The sequence below is a fragment of the Plectropomus leopardus genome, chromosome 2, assembly GCF_026936395.1.
Source record: "Plectropomus leopardus strain MGB_pleo_1.0 chromosome 2, ASM2693639v1, whole genome shotgun sequence".
Classification (NCBI taxonomy): domain Eukaryota; kingdom Metazoa; phylum Chordata; class Actinopteri; order Perciformes; family Serranidae; genus Plectropomus; species Plectropomus leopardus.
In genome coordinates, this window is record NC_142177.1 from 34,914,748 (window position 1) to 34,941,342 (window position 26,595).

The following is a 26,595-nucleotide window of genomic DNA, read 5'->3' on the forward strand; positions in this document are numbered from 1 at the left end:
GGCAGCAACAAGAAAGGAGTAAAACACGCTTGGACACTTCTCTTCTTTAACCAGCAAAGTAACTAAAACCGCCTACAATTCAAGTTTTTATGGTAGTTATATTATCTACTTAGCTGACAAAATGCTCCCAGGATAGGATATGGATGTTTGTGAATGGATCATGTACTATATACTTAAGAGATTCATGACTGAAGATTACATATTGTAAACCTAGTTCTTAAAGCAAATCTGGAGCCCTTTGGCAGGCTCTGAAGCCTCAGCCACTCCTCTTGGGTGCCTCCTCCCTGGAATATAAAAAAATGGGCAGGGCTGGGGGGCTGAGACACACCCAGTCAACCAATTGTGCCGCCTCTCAATCCACAGCACCTCCCTGCCCCATGCACACACACAAAGTATTTAGTTGGTGAGTTTCTGACATACTCCTTACTCTGGTCTTTTTGTAAATATGTAGAATTTTAATACTTTGCACTCGAATGTCAAAAGCTGAACTAAAATAAATCAACAACACTACTAAAGACTTAGTATATACATTGTATGGAACTCAAAAAGTGGTATGGGAGTTTAGTTACTCTTTAAATTCCTTAGTGCATGCTATACTGACTGAGGAAGCTGATGTTGTAGCTGGAAAAATTGTTTTTCTTCGAATATCGAACTATTTAATATAACAGTAACGTAATCAGATCAGGAAGAACCATATGTTGGCTTGGCCTCCAAGTAGCCGAGGGCCTGCTCTAGACACAGCAAAAAACTGAATTTCCTTGGTCTTTTTGCTTTTACAACAATCTCAACTTGGGCGGCCTCAGCTCACCTGCTAGAGTGTGCGCCCCATGTGCCGAGGCCTTTGCAGCAGCCCAGGTTTGATTCCAGCCTGTGGCCCTTTGCTGCTTTTCATTCCCCCTCTCTCTCCCACATTTCCTGTCATTCTACAGATGTCCTATCAGTAAAGGGAAAAAATCCCCCCAAAAATAATCTTAAAAAAAAAAAACAATCTCAGTTTCCAACAGAGAAATAGGCATCCCAAAATACGAGTGCTGAGGCTTTTAAAGACGAGAATACGTTCTACTGCTTTTTGGCTGAAAAAAAAAAATTTATTCAAGCCAGAGTTTGCAGCCAAAGACATGCAGCGGAAAGAAGCCCAGGCTGCGGTTGCATGAGTCGTGCAAGAGGATATTGCCAGCAGGGACCCTCCAGAACCTGAGCTGCCGGGGGCAAATACTGACTGACTATGCCTCTTCTCAAATTGCCCTCTGATAACAAAAGATACTGAATCATTCGGCTGCAATGAATTTCAGCGTGGGCAGCTTCTGACCTATTTCACTATTCTCTGTCTTTTTGAGGTGGCGGTGTTTGACCTCTGCTTTCCAACCAAGTAATCAAAGTGGCCAGCAGAACCAGGGAGTGCAACCATGAGCCTTTGCCCAATATATGGAACTACAAGCTTTCAATATTTCTCCATGATGGAGGCAAGGAATAACGGACTATCAGATGTTCCCAGAAGGCACCCAACAGCTTGGAGGTAGAACGGGCAAGGTGGCAATGAAAGGCTGCTCATGAGAGCGCTGAGTGTTCTCATTGCCCACAATGCACATCAGGTTTTCCACAGATCCATTTCAGGTGGAGCCATACAGTTTGGACACCTTAATGCTTCTAGTGTACATCTGCTAAGAGAGGAACAGCATTGAACTCCCCAAGCAGGGGAGTGAGTTGGCTGTTTATAGCAATTAAGGTTGGTACAAAAACTTTGGCACCATTTTTGTGCTAAGTGCTGTATGCAAATAATCAAAAGCATCCTGACCACTTGCAGTAGCTGCTCACAATGAGGATCAGCATGCGTGGGCAGTTGGAGCAGTACCAAAAACCACAAAACGCAAACAGGTGGTTTTCCTTGACCACAGGTGAGTCGTCTCAGTGTCGTGTTTTTCTTCCAGTTACTGAATGAAAGTGGATTCTAGTACCACTGGAAAAGATTAGAGCTGACTGGCTGAGAAAGTAGCTGCAAATTTCAGTATGCTGCTCTGCAGAGAAGAGTGGTCAAGCTTTAAGATCCCATTAGTGGGCGAGACCTGTGTGAAATGCAGCAGGCAGTTTCTCAAAACAGGAAACAGATTGAATTTGTTAGTCACTTTTTATACTATATCTACAGTGGCTTGTAAACAACTCGTATTGACAAATTGCTAAAATAAAAATAGACATACATCTAGTCGTGATAAATGTATCAGGAGCATTTTACTTTTTTTCTGTAAGACATATTTCTGGCAAAGTCACCTACCTCACTGAGCAGAATTGCATTTGTTGCCAGGCAACCTTATCAGCATAGCAAGAAGCCTCAGCATTTAGCGATATGCTGGGACCGATGGAACTGTCCCTTATGCTAATTTTGGGTTAAAACACTTGACACCTACTTTTCATGTGAAGAAAAATGGGAAATGGGCAAGGCTGGATATGTCATTGAACCTGTCAAGTGGACACTTCCCTCCACAGCTGATGTGAACTAGATTAGGACCATGACTTCTCCAGCAGGCTCAATAATAAGTCCAGCCATCCAAGTACTGGCTGCCTCTACACTGGCTCTCACCACTGAAATGCATAACGCAGCACTTCACTGTATGTACATATACAACCACTTTCATCACTATTGGTCTCAATTCTAATAACCGAATGGCATTCTGAGATTTTTCTAAGTTATCTGATTTGCTGTTTACAAAAAAATAAATGTTGCTTGGACAGTTGTCAACATTTATCCAGAGGAGGAGGAATCATTTTGACAACTTCTTTTATTCTATCAAAAACAACTAATTCACATTAGGCGTGTAACAGTGCACTGAAGTCACAGTTTCAGTACAGATCTATATTACACTGAAAGAACACTGAACCAACACTTTCCCAGAAAGAAACCAGTCAAAACAGGCTATAAAACACATCTCTTTGGATTTGAAATTTAAAATACAAAATAAAAAGAACAGTTAAGCATTTGTGCATCAGGAGGAGTGTTACATTTGGTTCCACTTTGGCAATGCCAATGTAAATGCCAATCGCCACAACCACTGCACCAAGTTAAGGTTAGTTTGAACATTTTTTGACAAACACTAATTTTTTTGACAGACATTCACTTTGGACCCAGCAGAATCTTCCTAATTTTATTTACTCCCAACAGGAGGAGGATTCACCTCCCAGCCCTCCTGTTAACTGCTGGGAGCTGATGCTAACCCTAATTTAAGCTATGGATAAAATCATGTGCGCGTCTGCATGACCGCAGCTGTACGCCCACGTCCAAAGTGGAACGTATGTCTGAGCCTGAAAGGCTTCTTAAAGCAGCAGAGATAAGCAAGAATGCTGACTTGTCCTAGTGATCAGCACATCTGGGTGAAGATGTCAAATGGTCTTTAGCATGTTGTACATGTATCCATTCACAGACTGTTCAACAATGGAGCAACGCAAACACACCGTCTTATACAGAGCCCTCTCTCTATTGTACTTATGGCGGACCAGGAACCCACTGACGAGACTTTCAGCTCAGGCATTTCATTTACACTCACCATAGTACGACTTACAGCACGACAATCCACCTGTTGCGCTAACCTTTGCACTTGTTGCTAACAGTGGAGAGCTTAAAGTTTTCAGACAGAACTCACATGTAAAATTTGGTTCTGCATTATGTGCATCAAACCACATATCGTCTATTCTGCATGCAGTTGCGTGCATGCAATCATGACCCCTCTACTGTGACTGTGTATAAATACACGAATCATTAACCTTATTTAAACCGCTCACCTAGAGACATATCTTCAAATGTAGCTCTCATATTACGTTGTAATGTCTGCAAACTATTTTCAAACACTGAATTTAATGGCCTCTATCCTCTAAATCTACTGTGCGTGCTTATGATTATGTGCATCCAGTCAGTGCCCCGACAATATTTTAAAAGCAACATAATGAAGTCTGTCATTGATTCACTGTTTTTTTCAGTCTGTGTCTAGCCAATTTATTATTTGGTTTGTCTTCATATTGTCAGTGAGAGCTGCAACAAGCAGCGGGAGAGACGGAGGAACCTTTCAACAGAAAGGATAGGACACATGTTATCTAGAGTTACATGCTGGGCTGTCAGCTGTGTGATCTGGTTCTGTAAATCAGCATTACAGTTCAATGATCCAGGCCATACTCATGCATGAATGCTGAGCGCACAGGGAATTGTTAAACTCAGCACATTTAAATAATTCGTTGGCACTCTCTGTGCACCCTGGCCCTATTTTTCCTTGTTCATGATCCCTAATTGATATCTGCAACATTGAATAACAGTATATAATGCATCTTGATTGAGGTTGTCAAAGTTTCATCTTTTCACATAACCACTAAATTAAGCACAAGTGTTGCAATTTTATAATGTTTTGTGAATCGGCCTGTTGGGCATTCATTCATTTGCAGATTTCTCCATGTTTTATTATAAAACTCAGGAGAGCTTTTCATGATACATTAAAAACTACAATTACTGCCTTGCGGTTGTATGCCTAAGCCAACAAGTAAAGTTACAGTTTACATCCGTGTCTGTCAAGATTCATATGAAGTCATGACAACTGACAATACTTTAAATATGGATGATGCTGCTGAGAAGCTACAGATTCTCTCACTCACATCTTAATCCTGGCAGCACAGAAAAACTATACAATAAGAAGAGAAAAGTGTTTTTGCAGAACATTATGATGTCACAGTAAGGCTGACGTTTGACTTTTTGGATATAAAATGTCATCAACTCATCAATTTATCCCATTCAACATTTGTGTTAAATTTTGTAATAAATAGCGTGTGAATTCTTGGGTTATGGCAAAATCTGTTTTGTGAGGTCACAGTGACCTTTGACCACAACATTTTAATCAGGTTATCATTGACTTCAAGTGAATGTTTCTGCAAAATTTGATGGAATTCCCTGCAAGTGTTGCAGGTTGCTGCACTCACGAAAAAAGGGATGGTGATCGTGAGGTCTGGGACCATGACCTTTGACCACCAAAATCTTATTAGTTCATTCTTGAGTCCAAGTGGACATTTATGCCAAATTAGAGGACATTTCTTGAAGGAGTTCCTGAGATATCACGTTGACAGAGTATGGTGTGTGAACGCCTCTGGCCACAGCTGTTGTCAGAGAGGATGCATAAAAATATATGTGGATAGATACCAGTTACTGATGTAATCTGAAAATAATTATATAATAACAACATGACTACAGGACATTACCTGGACATTTCCAGCGTTAGAAATAACACAGTGGTTTATACAGTGCTTCAATCTATTTTCCTACGTAAAGTGAATATTGCATGGTAAACAACACAATTTCACAAATTTAGGACACACTTTAAACCCATCCTCGAATGTAAACAAAGATTATGTATTTTGTGCAAATAACCACCTTTTTACACACTGAATTATTTGTCTGTCTCTTTGGAAACCTGAGAAGTACAGTATGTATTATTAAAGACCTTAGCTTTGGGGCTTTGCTAGATTCAGCATCTGCTGAACACTACAAAGGAAAACAAACACAGGAGCTAAAACACAACTGAATTTGATTAAAAAATATTTTTTTTTAAAAACATCATAAAACTTGTATTATGCTCACAGGCTGAACTCACCTTCAAGAATTCCAGAAACGCTGGTTTGGACATGCACGCCTTTTTAATGAGAGCCATGGCATTGGTAAAGTTGTTCACATAATCACTGTATACATCTAGCACCATGGACTTGGAAAACTGTGAAGAAAAATGAAACAAGAACTTTTATCTGAATTTGTGACAACAGCCCTACAATAACAGGGTTTGTCCTGCCATGTTATTTTTTTCTTTACATCAACATTCACAAACACAGTCATGTAATTTCTTCTGACATCTTCGATGTTTGGTCAACCATCCTATTTGCAGGGCAACCCGTGGGTAATTTCAATGTAAAGAGAGGCAAGAAAATGGCCATTTAAGTATAGTGCTTTAAAAAATTGGTTTGTTTACCATCCCAGTTACCGCAACACCCTTCACGAGCCATTTAAGAGGTTGGGTAAAGAGGAATGAGGTGGCTGAGTGTAAGACAGAGTATGTGTGTGGGAGGGGGTGTGTCTGTTGTGCGGCAGACATTTATTCTTGCTCCTCAATTAAACCCACACCAGGCAGCTGATAGTGGCAGTTTGAGGAGTGGTGGGGAATTAGTAAACCTCATGAAGGAATTAACCCTCTTTGCTCGCAACCTGCTTCAGGATCCTGCCTCTCAGATATAACTACAAGCCCTGCAGGTACAGATACACTGCCACATGACAAAGGGGGCAACTCGATGAGGCGTTTACAGTCCCAGCACTTTCCTTCTGCAGTGTGGTCTCATTTGATAGTAAGTCTTGGGATATCAATTGAACAGCCCTATAATGGCCTGCAGAGAAGGAGAGGGTCGAATCAGCCCCTCTAATGGGCACATAATAAGAGGACCTTATGGATGATCACACTGCAGAGACTTACAACAGAAAACTCACACTGAACCCTATTGTTCCAGTGCCAAAATTTGCAAACACGCATCCCAGAGAGCATGCAGTGGAGATATTCATCACAGCTGTAATTGATTCCATGTTTGGGGTAAACTATCACTGTTTGCTCAACCTAAAGCCTGTAGCTCATTATAACTCCTGTGGCAGAGGCTGGGTTACACAGTTAGATAGAACTGCCAAGAAAAATATGAGTTCCTTTATCCAGCATGCAAGTCTTTGATTGCATGGTAGACAGAAACAAACAATGCATACAAGCACATATATAAGGCAGCAAATAAGCCTCCAGTTTGCATTTCTATGTCACAGATACAAACATGCACACGCACGCTCACTTACAGAAGCGACAAATAAGTCTCCGATTTTCTCACAGCTGTCCCACTCTGCCACACGTGACGCTAGTGCAATCTGAAACATGGAGTGGCACTGTGTGATCTCCCTCATTCTGAAAAATATAGGCCGGATCTTTCTTGGACTCAGGATGCGTGGTTCAGCCTCCATCAATGGTCTCTGGTATTCCTGGTGAGATTGTGAGAGAAAATTGGGTTTCTTATTGTTGTTGATTTGTATGTATGTGTGTGGGTGGGTGGATGCTTAAGATGAATCAGCAGTCCACCTTCCTTAAGCATCTCTTCTTTTCAGCGCTGCATAAATAGACAAGTGAGGGGTAGCAGACAAATATCCTCTGAATCGAGGAAAATGAGGAAATGTAGTCATGGTGACTGGAAGCACATCAATCCAAAGGATTCACCCACAAAACAGCATTTGCCACTAGCAAACATGTTCAGAACTCAAGGTGACTTGTAATCATAAAAGCCGGAATAATAATGGCAAAAAGCAGCTCCCAGCAGAGTTACAGATGCAAAAGCAACGTGGTGAAAGGGGCATTGATTGATTCTTCACTCGGCACTCATGGGGATATTAGCATAGCCTACAGAAATGAGTTGGCAGGTTCTTTGTGGACAATGTTCTTTGTGGATGCCAGTAAACATGACTTCTTTGAATCTGTACATGTATAGATATTGTGTGCAACTGAAACGCGAAAGATGAAAACCACTATTTAACACCAAACCTGTATCTATCTGAGCAACAGCAGTGGTAAATTTTGTTGATGTTTTGCAAGTCTCATCTCCACAAACCCATCACAGCGAAAATGAATCACTGACAGAAGGAACACGGACGGGCAGCACAACATGAACAACTGTTGCAATCTGTTTTACAGCAATAATGAAAGTAAGAACCCTCAATGTCTAATTGTGCTTGTGGCCTTTCATCTTTTTATGTTATCTGTCTGGAGAGACTGCATTTACCACTTGGCTGGACTCTCTGAATAACAAGAGCGATTTCAAAAGAGCTAAACCTCCCCAAGTATCACACGCAATCATGTCACTTGACAACAAAGGTAGCGCATTGTATCTTGACAGTGAAAGATTTTGCAGTGCATAAGGAAGCCATTGATTGCTGCTGATTCCATTTCAGTAGGCTCCTCTTATTTTTCTGTGATGAGGAGATAACAAGTCTCCTTCTCCCCACTAAAAAGAGAGATTAAAGAGGAGAGGCAGCACCCCATCCTGCGCAAGCCCGACAGTCTCTCTCTCCCTCTCAGCATCAGCACAACGCCGCAGAAATGAGGACGGCTGTTTTATCGGGATTACTTATGCTGAGACACCTCTGTAATTTGATGGATATCACCGCTTCTCTTTTCAGCGTGATTCATAATGGCTAAATGGTGAAGATATTGCATGTGGCAGAGGAGGACAACAGGGACTAACAGCTCACCTGCAGGATTCTCCTGAGAGACTCCAGGTAGCTCCGCTCGCTCTGAATGATGGAGCCGAGGATATGGCGTCTGACAACCTGCGTAGACAACAGACCAGTCAGGAAATCTAGCACTAAGAGGACATGATGGGGCTGCAGTGTGCGGTATGCTTTCAGTTAAGCACGCCGCAGGTTGATGGATTGCACTATAATCATGTGTTTGTCACAGGAGGGAAAAAAGACTCAAAAGGAGTAGGAACAAGGCCTCCATCGGAGTTCTGAATCATTGTATTTCCTGTGACATGAAAGTGGCTGTTCTAGCTGCTGTAAACACACTGCTTTATCAAACAGGATCAAGAGAGAAGAGCTGAGATGTGTAAAAATACTAAAATAACAAAGTAATACTTTGAATAGAAGCCTAGAACCTCATCTCATATCTGGGTACAGATTATGTTCACATATTAAAGAGGAACTCCAGTATAATTCAACCCGGCCCCTATCTTTCCATGTTTTGTGTCAGCGTTACCAATGGTAAGAACAATTTTTGTAGCTGGCAGTGGCAAAACAGTCTATCTTTTGGGGGAGGTGCGTCCTGTCAAACTACTTCCACTAAAAGTGTTTGCTTTTTCCTGTGAGAGTGTGTTTTGAGTGTTTTACAATATTACAGAAGGACCCTACAAAGAAATGAAACGTTTTTCCGCACTTTTTGCATGATCCAGTCTATTGTGTATCTGTTATGTGTCTCGCTACGCTAACGAGAAGCCTGGTTCTGAAATCTCACAAGTGGTGACTTGTTGCAGAAAGAAAATGGTGGAAAATAAGTGAGGGAGTTAGAGAGAGGAGCCATGGTAACACTTTGTTGTGTTGTGGTATGGAAAGCGTATCTTATCAAAGATATTTTTAATGTCATGGCTGAACATATTCAGCTGATTTCAAGAATGTGAAAAATGAGGCTTCTCCTTCAAAACAGACAGGAACAAACTAAACGTACAGAAAAATGTTTCACTTCTTGGTGAGGTGCTTTTGTAATGTTGTAAGACAGTCATAATAACAATCTGAGTCTGTCAGAGCCAAAAACAGGCACTTTCAGTGGACGTAAATTGACGGGGCACATTTGTTTTGAAAGACAAAGCTGCAGACCTGCCTCTCGGTACTTTACCAGTTTCAAAAATTATTGTTCAAGCCACTTAGACACAAAGACATGAGAAAAAAGCCGAGGTACAGACTTAAGTAATAAATCTGATGACTTCAGACAGGCAGTGAGAAAACCAAAAAACTTGCAACTCCATTTGGAGTTGCAAGTTTATAATATATAACGCAAAATATATATACCAATAATATTTTCATTTGCGTACAAAAACCATGTAATGGTCAACAACTAACTCATTGCAATATGGAAAACTTGTGGGTTGAAATATCAGACAGAGATGCAACAACTTCCAGCTTATTTTAACAAATAAAAACAACATTTTAAAAGCATTCCTTAATTTTTAAGTTTAATATATGACTTATATAATATATGACTCTGTTGTTATAATTGCATTACATCTCGTAAAAAGCGCATTCTGACTTGTTTGTTAGAGCTTGAAACTCAAAGTTTAGCACTGGAGACTTGACTTGGAACTTAGGTTCTGGGACTTGAGTGCAAAGACTCGAGATTTCTTTGTGACTTCCATAACAATAACTTGTTCCCAAACCTGGAAAATAGAGTACAGGTAAAAAAAAACAGAGTTTTCCTTCAAGTACCTGCCTCTACATTTGCAGATTACAGTCAGTTAGGAAAGAATGGGAAGAAATGGTCGCAAAAATTGTCAGGTTCACCTGGTGGCTGGTCAGCCCCTCTGGCATGGGGCTCAGCTGTGGAGGAGGATGCTTCACCTCTGACACAGCAACATCCAGGTATCCTGCATCGTCCTCCTCTTCTGCAGACATCCAGAAATACAGAAGGAGAACCATACAGACAGGTTAGGAAGAGAAAGAGTGAGTGTGTGTGTGTGTGTGTGTGTGTGTGTGTGTGTCTGTGTGTGTGTGTGTGCAACAGAATGAGACAAAGAGGGAAAAACAGAGGCAGGCTTCAGATCTCACTGCAGCTGGAGACACAATGCGACACACTAAGTTTATTACCTCGAAAATATGAAGAGATTTCTATACTCTCTGAAAAATAGACAGCGCGCGAGAGAGAGGGAGCTATGGAAAAGGGACCGAGAGTGAGAGAGGCCTTTGGAAAAAAAAAACTTTCAAAACAATACTGTATCTCTGAAGGAGTAAAGGAGGCACACAGAAGTGTGTCTGCAAAAACATGATCCAACATATTCTCATCTCTGCATTGGCACAAAGACATTCCACAGTCTCACAAAAAAAATCCCCACTTCACCCGTACCCATAAAGACACAGATACCAAAAGCTTCCATCGTTCCAATTAAAGACTTTGGAATGATAACAGAGGATTGGTGGAAAAGAAATATAATGCCGCACAGATTTCCCTCGATCAACACCTAAAAATAGCAGCACTGGCCTCTTTACCTCTTTGTGATGGCTCGGAGATTTGCTTGAGACGTGGGTCTGATATCTATGGTTTATGGAGCTCCTCGATACTCCATTAATGGATGGTAATCTCTCTCTATTGTTCAGCAAGGGTTCCTATAACACAACCTATATTGTAGCACATGAGTTGCTTCATCCTCCTCTCTCTCGCGCATCAAAAACTTTGCCCGACCACAATGTCTGTCTTAAAACTGAGAACGCCTGTCTGTTTTATTTATTATAGCTGTAATCAGTGGGATCTTTCTTTTTCACAGTGCTTTCATTTCTCCCTGAAGGGATTTGTATAAAGAAAAAGTAAGACTTTTTACTCTATCTGCCTCAAACACTACTTTGGCTTGGATAGCTTTGCACATAAGCAACTGCCTATAATTCAAAGAGTCAAATGTAAGGAGTTAAAGCCCAGACTTCATAACCAAAAGCCATTATTCAAAATAGTTTAACTTTCATCCCAAAAAAGCCAGCTGACCAGCATTTACAAAGTTTTCACACTTCCATGCATTACCCAATTGATCTTTTCTCTGCAGGAAAGAAACTTTTCGCATGACGGCTATTTTGGTCTTTTCAAGCCCATCCTTGGTTCCGCTTCTCGCCGCCTTCATGAGCTGCTGAACCTGGTTGGAAGGAGCACACAGAAACAACGGACGAGCGTTAGAGTGCGGGGAAAATGCCATGCTGCGGAGATTTGATAACCTACGGTGCTCCTCTGGAGAGCGACGGAGAGAAGAGGCGCTCAGTGGGCTCATCATGAATCTCGCCATCTGGGACTCCCTGTGGGTCGCCGTAGAGCCTCTAATCAGCGTCTATGAGCATATCATGGGGAGATTATGGTAACAGAGTGAGCTCCACATCAGAGCTGCACTGCTTGGTGTGGGAGAATTCAGTTGACCACAAACTCCACCCCGAGCATGACTCCACAGACCGAGAATACACACACAGGAGGTGGTAGTATTTTTAAATGGCTCTACTTCAGGAAAGTAGGTCATTAATTGGGGGCAAGTTGCACTGGTGTTTATGGAAGTAAATACAGAATATTATTTAATAATTCATGTGTCCCATAAATGCATCATGATATTAAACCCGGCAGGGGAAAAGAGAGAGAAGAGGCCGACAGAGAGTCTCAAAGCAAAGTCACAGTCCAAAGGAAAGCTGGGAAGGATGGTGCAGAGAGTCGGTTAAGCCTTTGAGTCAGCTGAGCACACAGCAGCATATTTCAGCTCTGGGTGATCATCAATCCTATTGACAAACATCTAGCGGAGTGATTTGAGCTCTGCGAAGAAACAGTGTGATATAGCTGTGTTCGCTTGCTGCTTGGTGATATACCTTGATGTCATAGTTGTGCTTGCCAGACAGCCTCATGGCCAGCTCGCGTTTGGTCCTGGCACAGCGTTCCCTCAGCCGACGCACTTCAGGAGAGAGCTACAGGTGTTGGACAGGCGGGGTCATGGGGAGGGGGAAGGGGGGGCAGGGTGCGTTTAGCCACGAAAAAGAGGAGGAAGAGTAGGGGAGAGGAAATAGAAAAGGGAAATGGAGGCAGAGTGATCAAGGCAAAACAAGCTACGCGACATCAGGAATTAATCACAAGCATAGACAGTGAAGGCTTGGAGCGCTGCTTTTGGTCAAAGGGGTTACGCTGTATAAGACTAATGGACACTGATTTATAGAGGATGGAGGGGGTTGCAGGCAGATTAGGGCAATTATTAAAGAAGCAAACTGCTCTCCCAGGCTGCTCGAATTAAGCAGTGAACTGAACAAGCGGAGAACTTCAGGTACACTTGGTGAAAAATTAATCGGGTGAGACTAATTAAAAACTATGTGTTTTTGATGAAGGCTGTGCTGGCCGGAAATTGTTGTCGGACCTTAATAGTCAAGGTTTCTTCATTAATAGTTCAAGCGGTGCAGCTGGATCCTTCCTTTTGTTCAGTGGCCTGGGACAAGCATGCTGAGAGAACTGTGGGGGGATTCACACCACACCTTCCTGTAATTACCTGAGCAACTCATTTTCAGTCCCGATGCCACAAACATTTTTTTCCCCCGATTCCTCAAAGCATTGATTTATCACAGGATTTGCTTGGATTACAATGGAATTATTTCCATACATAAACACCTTCAATGTGCAAAAATATGCACTGGTAGGTATAATTATATGCATCAATAATGATTCACCTCAGCAAAACATTTTTTTTTTATTAGTATGACAGTGGATTTTCCCCGTATAGGTGCTTGCACGTTAAAGGCTGGTGATGCATAAAGGAAATGCAGCACAGTGTGAATGTGCACACAGTGCCATCATGTGGAAGACTGACACCGTGTAGCTGAGCTGCACAACACTGATGAGCAGCATCCTTGGCAGAGAGAAGGCAAAGAGATCTGAGGCTTTTCAAACACAAAAAAATGCCTCTTGTTTACTTTCATCCCACAATGAAAGTTTAAGGCCTAGACAGCCTATTATATATTTTTCATGTTCTTTACAGTTTCCTTCCAGTTCCATATATTAATAAAGAGGACTGCGACAGGGGAGCAGGAGATGAAATATTCCCCTTGATTATTTTTTTTAAAGTTCTGGAAACCAACCATAACAACCTGGCTGGTCACGTAAAATAAACAGATTTGTGTTAGATAAACACACATATCAGACACACAGTTACAAAACTACCTTGCTCCGTGTTGGTTGTTTGGTCTCATTATCAGACTGTTCGTCGTAGCTTTCAAACTCGCTGGAGCTCCACCCATTGTCTGCATCTGCAGGACCGCTGTCTCTCTGAACATCCTCATAGATCATATCTGCAAAACAAACGCACAAACAACACAAATCAGAAGCTCCTCGTCAAGATTTCTGACAGGACAAACGTCCTAAACAGATGCAATTTTGTCACAGCTACTAACCGTCGTCAGGAGAGAGGGGGTCCTCGCTTGGAACATCATCATAGATCACCTCTGAAGTCTCCACCGTCTGTGGCTCAGCTTTAGCCACACATAAAGCTGGCAAAGAAAAAAACGGTAGCATCAAAGTAAACAAATACTGTTTTTAAATAGAAAGAGAGTGGTGCCTTCTATCTTTTTATCTCCCTCTCTGTTTGATAGTTGCACCTCCTGTTGTTAGATCAGTCTTTTACATTTCTCCCCCAAACACAACACACACAAAGACATGCACGCACAGCTCCAAACTACATCGCCTGAATCCTTTTGGCACAGCAGAACAGATAAAGGACACCAGATCTTCTCGCCTCTGGTTAGTAAATTTGCAAAGCCTTTGAATATTTACATACTTATTGCATCTTTTACATTTAAAGGTCTTGTCCCTTGGGGAGATCTGGCACATCGCGCGTGCATATTGCCATAATGGTTATGTCCATGTGACGCAACATGATTGCATCCAGCTTGTTTGAGCTATTGACCCACTCTATCTCCACGCTCGGCAGGATTTGTCATTAACTGCTTTGAGAGTGTTTCAGCCTAATTTAGCTCAGTGAGCTTTATTGATTTGGTTTTAAACTGTGATTTGTCTGTAACACTTTCTCCTAAGCCCTGAACAGCAACAATCACTGTTTTCAATTAATCAGATTGGAGATGTGTATTCTGTCATGGATTATTTCTCAGAGTTCAGTCTAAAAACTCGAAATAACCTTGGATACAATCCAGGAGATGAACAAAGAGCGACTGTTTTTCTACAAAAGAGGATTAGCTACACAAATGTTCTTTATATATCACTCACTTTCCTCCGCTTGTGCATTCAGAGAGGATTCAGAACAGAGAAGAAAACAACTGGATTTGGACTATCAGCCTGACTATCAGCATATCTGCAAAGTGACTGGGCCTCTTGGGAACATGGCTTGTTATTTCAAACATGGTAAACCAGAAGTTCCCTGCTGTGTTTTCTTACTTTTATTTAACTTTTCTTAACAGCAGCAGCACAATGGCACTCCAATAAACTCATCTATAGGTCACAATGACACTAAAGAATATCAGAGAAAATACTGCTATTATAAAGAGTAGTTGTTGAAAATGTGGGAGAGAGGAAATGTAGAAAAGCATTAGCGATCAATGTTAGATAATCACATCAAAATGTGCTGTGACTGCACTGGAGGGGTGAAGGGACAAACAGGAAATAATTATTCATAATGATCAGGATAAGGTACATTTAGTCAAACTGAAACAGAGGCTTTCCAGACAATAAACAAATTTGCCCTCCACAGCAGGTTAATATGCAAAATATTTTCAGGAGTCTGGTGTTTGAAAACTGAAGAAAAAAAGTACCAAATGGAAAAACAAATATTGCATAAAGATCAGAACAAAAGTCTTATTAATTTAAGTTGTTTTAAGTTACCTTGCTTTTTCCACTTTCTGTATTATAATTTTAGATATCTGGGAGAACGGAATATTATTTCATTATTCAGTCAGTTAAAATATATTTTACAGGTTAAAAATGACAGCAGAGGCCTGTGTGTGGAAATACATCAGAGGAGTGGGACATAAAAAGAAAAAAGCGCCATGCAGCATTGCAGGGCTCCTTTACATCTCTCATTTCTGAGCCACCTTCAAATAACGGCAGCACTGCTGACTGAGTCAAAATCCAAAAGCAATTTTCCCTCATGGAAATGGTTCTCTATTGATCCTCATCCTGAATTAATTGGATTCATGTCATGTCTGTGTAGGAATCAAATCATGCCACAGAAAATGTGTGCGAAGCCGGTGCCTTTTGTGTCATTATGTGTTAGACTGTCCGTGTATTTGCGCATGCGGATGTGTCTATACATACATATGTGAGTCTGGCCTCTTTCACCATAGAAATCAATGAACCATAAGATGACCGTAGGCCTGTAATATGGTGTTCTTGCCACCTTTGATCAAGGTCAAGAGATGTGATGTGCAGTGCTAACAAAATACTGGTAACAATTTACACTGCCAGTGTCATTATGGTGTGGTTCACAGTACTGTTTACGCAACTCTGGTGGCTCAATTGGTTTTCTAACAGATCTGTCTGCAGTGTGAACACCATAATACATAGGTGGAATGAGCCTGAATCCCAAGGCAGGCTTAAATTTAATCTTTTTTGGTCTGAAATTGAACCCTTGATCTACAATATAAGGTGCATCACTTCCCTGTCAATGTAATTTAGTTCTGTACCTGCCGAGATGTCCCTGGAGTCGGAGCTTTCCTTGATACTTTCTTTGCCGTGGTCTCCTGAATCAGTCGCCGTCGCCTCAGGCACCACAGGAAGCCCCCGGAGCTCCTCTCCCGCACGAGGAGCTGAGGTACTGGGCTCGGCTGCTGCTGCAGAGGCCCTGGAAGGTACCCAAATATTGGTACAGTTAAACTAACACTGAGTGCTATGTGCCTCATTACGAGTTAATTCCAGTAAGAGGAAGGGGAGGCAGAATGGTTGGAGGTGGAGGTCAAAATAGTTCTCTGCTATCCAAGCATGCAAATGCACACTCCCTAAAGTCTGACGGAGCACATATTGCTGCTGTCAACTTATTCTGATGTTTTTTTAGGAAACTTTTTTGGAAGGGAACACTGTTTTTCTCTATGGGCAGCTGTGGATTTTCACCTCGACCCAGATATGGCATTTGGAGGAATGTGACGACATTGGCCTAAGAACAAGATACCTCTACCAGCGAGTTCATATAAACAAGCTTCACCTTGAATTATATTTGGCAGCTATTCATTGTGTGGATCAAAGTTTTGTTTTGTTAATTACTCAGCATTGTGGTGGATGTGTTTTTTTTTTATTTTTCACAATTTCCACTTGATGTACTGCACTTATTTTAATAAAAAAAATATACAGCACATGAAGTCTTTGTTTGCCTACCCTTGCATGTATTTTGTTGTAGTTATGGAGTCAGATACAGATTAAACCTTTTAAAACATTTATTTCAAAATAACACATTTAGAAGATTGTCCACAACACATTTGAGAGTTAGAGCAAAGTTAGCATTTTGCATTTCTGCAAACCACAGATACATTAACACTTGCACGTCATCATGCAGCTGATGCATTGAAACTTTTCATTTTGACAACACTGTGGTTCAAATGTAATTAGGTCAGGCATGTCAAACTGGTCCACAGGGGGGCCGGTGTGGCTGCAGGTTTTTGTGCCAACCAACCAAGAGCACACAGTTTGACCAATCAACTGTCTGAAGACGGAGATCAGTTGATTAAATGAGTCAAGTCTGGTGTGCTGCTACTTGGTTGGAAACAAAACCTGCAGCCACACCGGCCCCCCTGTGGACCGGTTTGACATGCCTGAATTAGGTTGAGGCTCAAAAAACTCTTAGCTTAGGTTACGGAAGGACCATATTTTGGCTTAAAATACCGGGTGGGGGGGGGGGCGGGGGGGCACCACGTCTGCTACAAAAGCTGCAATGTCAAGGTAAAAAAAAAAAACATGTTCAAAGACACTATCACAGCTGGAAACACAGCCAAGTATCCCATAAACCACCCATATCTGGGGGCTTAAAAGCAACTGGAAAAACAACCAAGTCGCACGTAAACACCCACATTTGGAGGCTTAAGGGACGCAAGTTGTTGGGGGGCTGAAAAGCCACTAGAAAAAGAGCCACAGGTCGCTAATACACCTGTCTGAGACGAAAAAGACACACTACAATGGGTCTCTAAAAACACCTACATTTGGGGGCCGAAATGCGGCTGGAAAACACAGCCACCGTTTGTTACTTAACAGACGTGTTCGGGAGTTTAACAAAAGCAAAAAAACACAGCAGTAGGTCCCTAAAAAACAACCAGTTTTGCGGTTTGCTGGTCTCAAGCAGTGGTCTGCAGCTTGGCAGAGGTCTCACCTGGCTAACACACCATCCACCATCCTTTCTACTTCCAGATGACAAAGTGAGCTCATACACTATGTCACTTTAGAAGCTTTAATGTGATACATAAAAAGAAACGTAAAATGCTGACATTTTCTCCCAGTGTCCTAGCTGCTGTCCAGCATTGCTGTAGGCTCAATTGGGTTCTGGGTGCTGTCTTTACCTTTTATTTTATTTTTTAAGTGTAGTTCATGTCTTTTCTACCCACATAGGACACAATTATTTTTGACTTCTCAACAAGTTGTGCTAGAAGTGACAACTTTGGCTGTATGTGGGATATGTTGATCTACTTATTCAGAAAAACTTTTACAAAACCACATGTGTACAAAAGATATATAATCACAACTACCATTTGTTACTCGAGTGACTTCACTTGCCCCCAAGCACTGTCAAATCATTACATGTCATGCCTGCGGCTTACTATAATCACCGCTGGCTTTTTGAATGAAAACATGCCCTGAACCAGCTATTAAAAACAGCCTGACATCACAAGGGAAAATCTTGTTGACACAGCTATCACATGGCCTGTGTTGATGCTGCCAGTGAGGGATTGTCCTCCCCCACATGACTGATAATATGACAGGATCCAGTGTGTAGGAGAGTCCCATCTACACTAATTAAATCTGTCCCTCTGCTAAACACCTCAGCAAAGCTTGTGATGCCAGCAGCAGCAGCAGCAGCAGCTACTCAGAGTGATGGGCAACTTGCAGACAAACAAGACATGGCAGGAAAATAATGTGCACAAAATGGCGTATATTCAGGAGCTATTGAGGTGGCAACCTTGCAGACTCTTATTTTACATTTTAGTGGCAATGGAAGCTGACTATCTGTATTCAACGATCTTGCAAACCATTATCTTTCCTTGTAGGGTACGGCACCAGGTGAACCGTGTATTATGAGTCAGAGAGGGAGGAAAGCATTTTTGGAGTAAACAAGGCTCAAAAAGTAACAGTAGGTAGTTCAAGAATACTGATAGATAAGATTCACCACATGAATATTGAGACAGTGTCAGTCACAAAAAACAGGTTCTGCGATGACTTTAAAATGATTTAGCTATTTCAGCAAACCCCAACAGTCTGGTACTCTAATCTGCTCCAAAAAGAAGGAGAATCAAAAAATTATATACAGTGGAGCTGCAACGATTAATCTATTAGTTGTGTCAATTACTGAATTAATCGCAAACCAATTCAATAATCGATTAGTTGTGTTTTGATTTTTTCAGACAAAAACGTCAAAGTTCTCAAACTCCAGCAAGATCCAGTGTGCAATATTTAGGAAGATATATTGGCAGAAATGGAATATAATATGATAAGCAGCCCATCTGTGTTTCAGCCGCTTGCAATCTGCAAACCCCCACTAGATACCACCAAATCTTACACACTGTTCGTTTAAAACTGAATATTTTCTGGGGGGTTTTAACGCATCTATGAAAGTAAGGTGACTAGCTTAGCTGTTGACAAAACAAGACATTTGCAGATGTCACATTGAGCTTTGGGAAACTGAGTGATATATTTCACCATTTTTTGACATTTTATAGACTTAATAACTAACCACTTAACTGAGAAAATAATCGACCGATTAATCAACAATGAAAATCATTTTTATAAAAAAGTTTGGCTGAGGAGTGCTACATCACATGTGTAGGTCTCAAAAACAGGTGCTCTTTGGATTCAAGGACAAAAATGACCCAAAGAGGGAGAGGTTAGACTTGTTTTTCTTTTGTAAATAAGTCAAAACAAAAACTTTCACAACAATTTTTTTACAAAAGTTAAAAAACCTTTAATAAACGGGCTTGACATCTACGTGTTACAACATTCAATGTTCATCGGGGCCTGATTCATTTTTACATATTTACAAAAGAAACAACAAGTGTAACCTCTCCTTTTTTGAAAATAATTGTTAGTTGCAGCCCTAAAATATAACTATGACGTAAATATAAACTCATAATTTACCACGTAGAATTCTACACATTATAAATGTTATATAAATACAGTCCTAGTTCTGGTTGTGTTTGTGCCATGCTCTCCCTGTTGTGCTATAAATGCCCACCACATATCTGGAAGTAGACATAATGCCTGCTAACATGTCATATTACAGCTACTGATAGTAGCCATTTGGTTTTGTGGCGGTGTCAAGCTGCAAAAGACTGTAAAGTATTACTCTGCTGCATTCTCTATGATGCTGCTTCATTCATCTCAATCTAAAGAACAAAACCGATCTCAACCCACATGAAAACAATATAAAGAGCTATTTGTCAACACATTCCTTACGATAAATTGATCCCTTGTCATTAAAATTGCTTGTGTGGAAAAAGAGTGGAGCTGGAAGAATGGACGATATATATAGAGCTAGTCTGCCGACTGTATGCATCCATGTCAGGCGTGAGTGATTTGAGCCATGTGGCTATCGATCCAGGCATATCTTTGCGCACCCCTTCACAACTTATCTGTGCCTATAAGCCCTAGTGAGTCATATAGCTCAAGGAGAGAAACAGGAATCATTTTTCAATGCAAATGACATAGCCGGAGGCAGAGCACAGCCTAAAGTAGACTCTGCCTGAATGCAAATCTCACACTTCCATCTGTGTCCATTCCCTTTAGCTACTGTGTCAGGGCAGCACTACCTGCAACAGCTCCACCTGTTTTGCCCCCTGGTCTCTCTCGAGCATAGGTGTTCTTTATAACTGTGCAGGCATTGTGCTGACCATACTGATGGAGCTCTATTTGTCCTCAGGTCATATATCTCCTACATAAACAACTGCCCACTCCTCACATTGAACCATTCCCACAATGCACACAGTGTTACCAGCCGAAGTTGTTCTGCACACAACGACAGACTCTAATTAGAAGTCAAAGTCTTTGCTTCGTAGCCTCTCATTATGTTCGTATGTTTGTTTGTTGTTAATGCTCTCCCAGTATCACTGTTTGATTTTGCTTCCACAGCACATCCAACTGAGTACAACAAGGTGAGGGGGTCTAAAAAAAAAAAAAAGTGGCTGTGAAAAATAAATGTGTTCTAGTTTTTTCACAAGGGCAAAAGTCTAAAGTTCTGCAAGGCTACAAAGGGGCAAAAAGGTGAACTCAAACAAAAAAAAGTAACTTTGATGTTAGGGGAAAAAGAACAGTTGAAGTAAAGTTATACTCTCTACAGTTAGAGCTCTGTGCCCATTAAACAGAAGCATACGTGTCACGTTGTCATGGTAGCTTTTGTGCTAATCTTTTCAGTGCTGAAGTTCCATGCGATGTGGTTAATGAAAACAATCTGTCAAGGAGTAAAAAGTGAAGTCAGTAGTAAATGCTGGCATCAAACACTGCAGCAACTGCATATAAAACTCGCAGGAGAGAAATGCTGCCTTGGGCCTAATAGCTGTAACGAGCTGATGTGCTGTCATTGCAGTGTTAAGAAAAACCCATATTTCTGCAATAACAATCGTAAAGTAATTTTGGCAATATTATCCAAAAACTGCTGACAGATCTGGTGGATGTGCTGACAGTCTTAACACCTTGATGGTGGAAAGTGCTATTGATAGCTCTTCTTTAAAAGGCAGTATATTGACTAAACCCAAGTGGAAATGTGCACTCAGCAGAAATCTCCCTGCATGAGAAATTGCCAAGACCTCATTGTGACTCTATTGCCAACACACACACACACAATATGCAGTCCTTCATCGCACACAGCAAAACATATACTGTACACACACACACCTGTACATAAACACAACCCCCTCTTTTCAGCACAGGAAAGCCCACAGGAATCCAAACCCTGAACTTCACTGTCAGTAGAGTTTTCTGAGCACATTTCCTACAGCAGAAGCACAGCTGGGGGCCTCAGCAAAACCAGACTCTGCATGGTTTCATCATGCAAGCCAGAGAGGCAAGACAAGGGAAATTTATTTATATAGCACATTTTATGTACAAAGGCAAACCAAAGTGCTTTACAGATTAGTCAGGTCAAATCAAAGCTAATATTAGCCCTAATCAGACTAATGAATTATTATATAATAAATTCAATTAAATTTCAAATTTATTTATTAAGACAGGATAGGAAGGATGATTCTGGTAAGATCTGAGCTAAACATTTTTCGTGTTTTTTGTTTTGTTTTTTAGCCAAGAGCATTATAGTAAATTTCATAATCAGCAATAAGAGTATGTAATGTTATTCCATGGTCTTTTTTTTAATAAAAGTAATATTCATACTGGTTTAAATAAACAATCTGATAGTATTCCCAATCTCTGCTTAGTAAGAGTCTTATATGATAGACATTAAAGGCCCATTCCATACAGATGTCTGTTAAGTTTACTAATTGAGGCAATTAAAAGCCAGGACAGGTAATTAAAGTTTTATGGTATACTCAGGCCCCGTTAGTTACATTAAAAGTATCAAATTACTTACCAGATTGGTATCAGTATTGCTTTAAGGGTACTGGTATTGGTTCTTGTATCATAATTTTTTAAACGATATCTAGCCCAAGTTGTTTGTCTCTTCTTCACACCGCTGAGCTCCCATGAGTGTAACAGAACAAGGACTCAGCCCCTGCTGCGGCAAAATACCACAAGCCATAAATGACAGCAAAATGCAGAAAGACTGTTTATTTACATCATTTACAGAAGTTATAAGCACTCGTTTCATTTGAGTTGAGCTTGAGAGTTTTGCTGCCATCAATGGTGCGTGGTATTTCATCGCCCTACTCGGAAGAAAGACCAACAGAAGCGCTGAGCTGACAACAACACCACACCACTGCAAGTGGAACAAAAGCCCCGCAAGAGAAAAGCCAATAAGAGTAATATATAAATGTAGCATAATTCACAGAAAAGATGTACAGACAACTTTAATAATGTTAGAGAAATTCCCTCAATACAGCGACAAAAACAAAAAGATTAAAGTGAGATTTTTTATTTTAAAGTGTTTTATTTTGTAGAAAATAATAATAAATAAAAAAAGAATGTATTTTGTAGAAAATAATGATAAATTAAAAACACCAAGGTAAAGTTTGAATGCAGGGGATTTTTTTTCTCAATATATTGCAGAGCTATTCAACTGACAAGTGCAGGCTTTACATTGGATATATTTGCATAACTTTTAAGTAATTGAATTGTGCACTGCGTAGCTGTATTTTTCAGGAAAATAGATGTATTGGATTGGGACTTTGCATTAACAGATACTTACTATTAAATGACTCAGTTAAGGACATCCCTAAAAAATGCATATAGTACATTACGATTCCACGTATCTGTGGACTACTTTAGTATGGTTGCCACTATCTGGTGGTTCTAGCAGTTTCAATGTTATTGTGCTTTCCCTGTATGAAGGTGGTTAAAGTTTAACAGCGAAACACTTTCTTACAGAGTTTATTTAATTTTGTTCTGTATTGACTGTTGAGATTCCAATTACTTAGGGCATTAAATAGCTGTCTTTCAAATGCAGCGCCTTGGTTCAAGCAAACTACAGAATCCTTTAGAAAATACTGACTCTGTCTATCAGCTCCAGGGCTGTTGTTCTGTAGGTGACTTTGACTGCCGTCCTCCTCGTGGAGTGGAGCAGCCAAAGAGACAGTTGCTTTAGAGGAATCAATAAACTATCACATTATCATTTACTGTGCTGAGGCCTTGAAGCAAACTGTCTTTTTGATTGTATGAAAGATGTCTGACTGCACCAGGGTTGGGGTCATTTCACTCATACATCCGCTCAGACAGAAATATATTCTAAGACTACAGTTCACTTCGCATGAGCAATGATAAAGTCTTTGACTGACAGCTGCATTTTAAGGCGACTTATTGTGGTTTTCTTTATTTTCTGTCATTTATATATAGTGTTACAATGATGAATATTCATGTTCAACGTTGGCCAAAGATTCAAATAATGTGGGAGTATATGTAAATGTAATTTATGAGCAAAAACCTCAGGCTTCAGGCCACTTTTGAAACAGTTTCAAATGCTTTTTTCTACTTTAAGAAAAGCTGACGTCAGCCTGTGACAAATTTCTTTATTGTTATCTGTTCCAGGCTCAGTACTGCAGGTCTTGTAGCCTACGCTGCTACGTGTAGCTGCATGGTAATATCAGAGAAATCTGTTATCTTAGTCACTGAAGTTGTGAATTTCACCATGATTTTGGAGCATATTCCTGCTTGAACATATCCGGTTGTAAAAGATTTGGTTTAGACACTTATTAGTGATTTCTTTTCAGTAGAAAGTGCCACTATACATTGTTACAGTCATTCCCTGGCTGTGAATACACTGTTACATGTAGCTACATGCTGACACCAACAAAAAATGTAATTGTGATTGCTGAAGTTATTATTTAACTAATTAGTTATTATCATTTCTCCCTAATTTCCAATCATATTCCTGCTGAAACATGCCTAGTTGTAAAGATTTTGTTTAAGAAGCTTTTAATGGTAATAGAAAGTGCCATTATTCTCCATCACAGTCAGTCCCTGGCTGCTATACTGTGCAGAGACACAAAGATATGGAAAACCCGAAAACTAGGGGTTGACAGACTATTGGAGGGGCCAATTTTGGGGGCCGATATTTGGCTAATGACGATTATCTGTGTCAGCGTTTTATTTTAATTATCGCAGGTAAAATTAATTAATGAAAAAGTGTGCATATTTCATACAACTGACAACAGGGCAGTCTGCAATACCTGCAAAGAAAGTGTCAGCATGGGATTAACTTTTACTTTGTAAAACCTCAGGGTGCTATATCTATTTATTCATTTTTTTATTTAAATTTTCATTGAACTTTATACAAAAACAATTTTGTGAGAACTTGACGTTTGTGATGTTGTAAGTTTAAGTTTTGATTAAACATTTGCTAAAGGCATTTAAACAAAGTATTGTATTAGAGTTTGTTTTATTCCAAATTCAAAATTTCGACAGAAAAGTTGTCATTTTTATTGTAAATGCATATCAGTTCAAAATATCGGTTATCAGTCTCATTAACTGCTAATAATCGGTATAGCTACTGGCCCTGAAAAACGAAAATTGGTCGACCTTTAATGAAAACACCAACCAATCAGATCAGATTAAGCTTTTTTAGGAGGGGGGCTTAAAGAGGCAGGTGTTAAAAGTGTTTCACATGTAGGTTGAATACAGGTGTTCCAGCACAGACAGTGTGAGAAAAACAGTCTTTTTGAACATGAAATTATGTTAACAGGTTCTAGTTGAAGCCCAAAATACACGTATGAACCAGAAAATAAGGAAAATTCCATATGTTGACGTAGGAACTCTAATTCTACTCTAATAGTTCCACAATTTCTAGATGTCATTTTACCTAAATCACAAGAAATTGTACCCTTCGCAGTACAGAGCCAGGCAGTCTGTTTCAGTTTCATGAGCAAAGTTTTTTTGAGATATCTGCGTTTAAAAGGCCCTGCACACCCACACAGCCAGGTGTTTTCAGTAACTCTTGCTGATTAGACCTCTGCTCAACTTGAAGGTGGGCGGACCTTTGCTGGGTATTATATGCGAGGTCCATGTACTTATACGGATGATAAAAGTGTAATTGTCACACCCTAAGTCGTGCAGCAAAGCTATCAGGAGAAGAGGGAGCTGTCACTCTTACACGCCCACACGGCCTGAGAAGAGGTCTAATCAGCCACAATAACTGAAATTACCTGTGTGGGTGTTCCATAGGTGTGCCGAGCTTTTAACCTTGTGCCACCATCCAAATACAATAAAGAGGAGCTGAATTTCATTAGTGCAACTCAAAGTTACAAATATGACATTTGAAAAATGGGTCAGAAACATTTCTTTCCAGAAGAATGTTCCAGTTGATAAACAACAAATTGTAGAAAAGAGTTTTTTTAAATTTTTTTAAATGGGGGCATACATACCCCTTGGGGCTCTTTTGGGTACTGCAGGGGATATATAGGATTTTATTTTTAAATGTTAATTGAAATTATTTCACTCATGCAATTCCTAAAATAATTATTTCATTAACTTGTAAAAGCAACTTACCAAAAGGTGCAGTTAAGTGCAATATCAATCAGTCTTTGAGTTATTGTATAATGAAAAAAAAATGTTTGCATGTCATTAATTAAGTGAAGAATTCTAAACATTTAGCTTTTCAGAGCTGCAATGATTAATAAATTTATTTAATAATCCATTAATGGGTTTGAGCAATGTTTTAAGAAAGAAAAGTGAAAACTCTCTGATTCCAGCAATGTTTATTTTTAGGAGAAAGTTTGAGAATCATTGCTGTAGAAAATAGTTCCCACAGGCTCTTTCCAAGGCAGACATTCTTAAATGTCACAGCAGCAGAAAAAGCACAGGTGCAGATTCCCTGGTATTGTAAACCCTAGTTCACTGAAATGGCTTATATAGACATTTAATTGAATTAAGCCATCAAAGTTAATGGTTACACCTGTCTTTTTCTGCCATTAAAAGTCAAAATGTTTGAAATGAAAAAGATCTTTTATGTCTTGAAGGAATATAAAATCTAATGTGGGCACCACAGTTTTGTAGAGGTTAGCACTGTCCCATCACAGTAAGAGGGTCCCAGGTTCAAACCCAGGTTGCGGTGGACCTTGGTTGGGGGGCCCTTCTGTGCGGAGTCTGCATGTTCCCCCTGTTTCATCATGGGGTTTCTCCGGCTTCCTCCCACGGCCCAAACACATGCAGGTTAAGCGGTGACTCTAAATTGCCCGTAGGTGTGACTGTTGTGAATGGCGTGAATGGTTGTCTCTATGTGTGAGCGCTGCGATAGTCTGGCGAACTGTTCGGGGTGTACCCCGCCTCTCGCCAAATGACAGCTGGGATAGGCTCCAGCCCCCCCGCAAACCTTAAGAGGATAACCTGTTATGGCTAATGGATGAATGAATTTCTGGAAGGAGACTGTGCTATTAGCTTTTTCAGATGTCATTATTTGGAGCTTTGAGCATCACAAATTAATGTTTTGAATAGCTGAAAAAAAATCTTAGTGATGGCTTCGTAAGACTTAACCCTTTGAAACTTTGAGCAGCATAATTTG

The 26,595-nt window shown here is 40.4% G+C and overlaps 1 protein-coding gene across 2 annotated transcripts in view; it reads right to left on the reverse strand.

The window, feature by feature from the left end:
• Positions 1-26,595, reverse strand: part of arhgef10la (Rho guanine nucleotide exchange factor 10 like a) — a 156,471-nt gene that overhangs the window by 110,356 nt on the left and 19,520 nt on the right. Inside the window, exons 4-12 of one of the 2 annotated variants that reach the window (XM_088069367.1) lie at positions 15,932-16,089; positions 13,691-13,786; positions 13,461-13,588; positions 12,128-12,223; positions 11,310-11,418; positions 10,085-10,185; positions 8,285-8,362; positions 6,845-7,024; positions 5,619-5,735 (exon numbers count right to left, since the gene is read on the reverse strand). In XM_088069367.1, coding sequence (XP_087925493.1) covers positions 5,619-5,735; positions 6,845-7,024; positions 8,285-8,362; positions 10,085-10,185; positions 11,310-11,418; positions 12,128-12,223; positions 13,461-13,588; positions 13,691-13,786; positions 15,932-16,089 — 1,063 coding nt within the window. The remainder of the gene's footprint in view (positions 1-5,618; positions 5,736-6,844; positions 7,025-8,284; positions 8,363-10,084; positions 10,186-11,309; positions 11,419-12,127; positions 12,224-13,460; positions 13,589-13,690; positions 13,787-15,931; positions 16,090-26,595) is intronic. The other variant, XM_088069371.1, reaches the window with a different exon arrangement.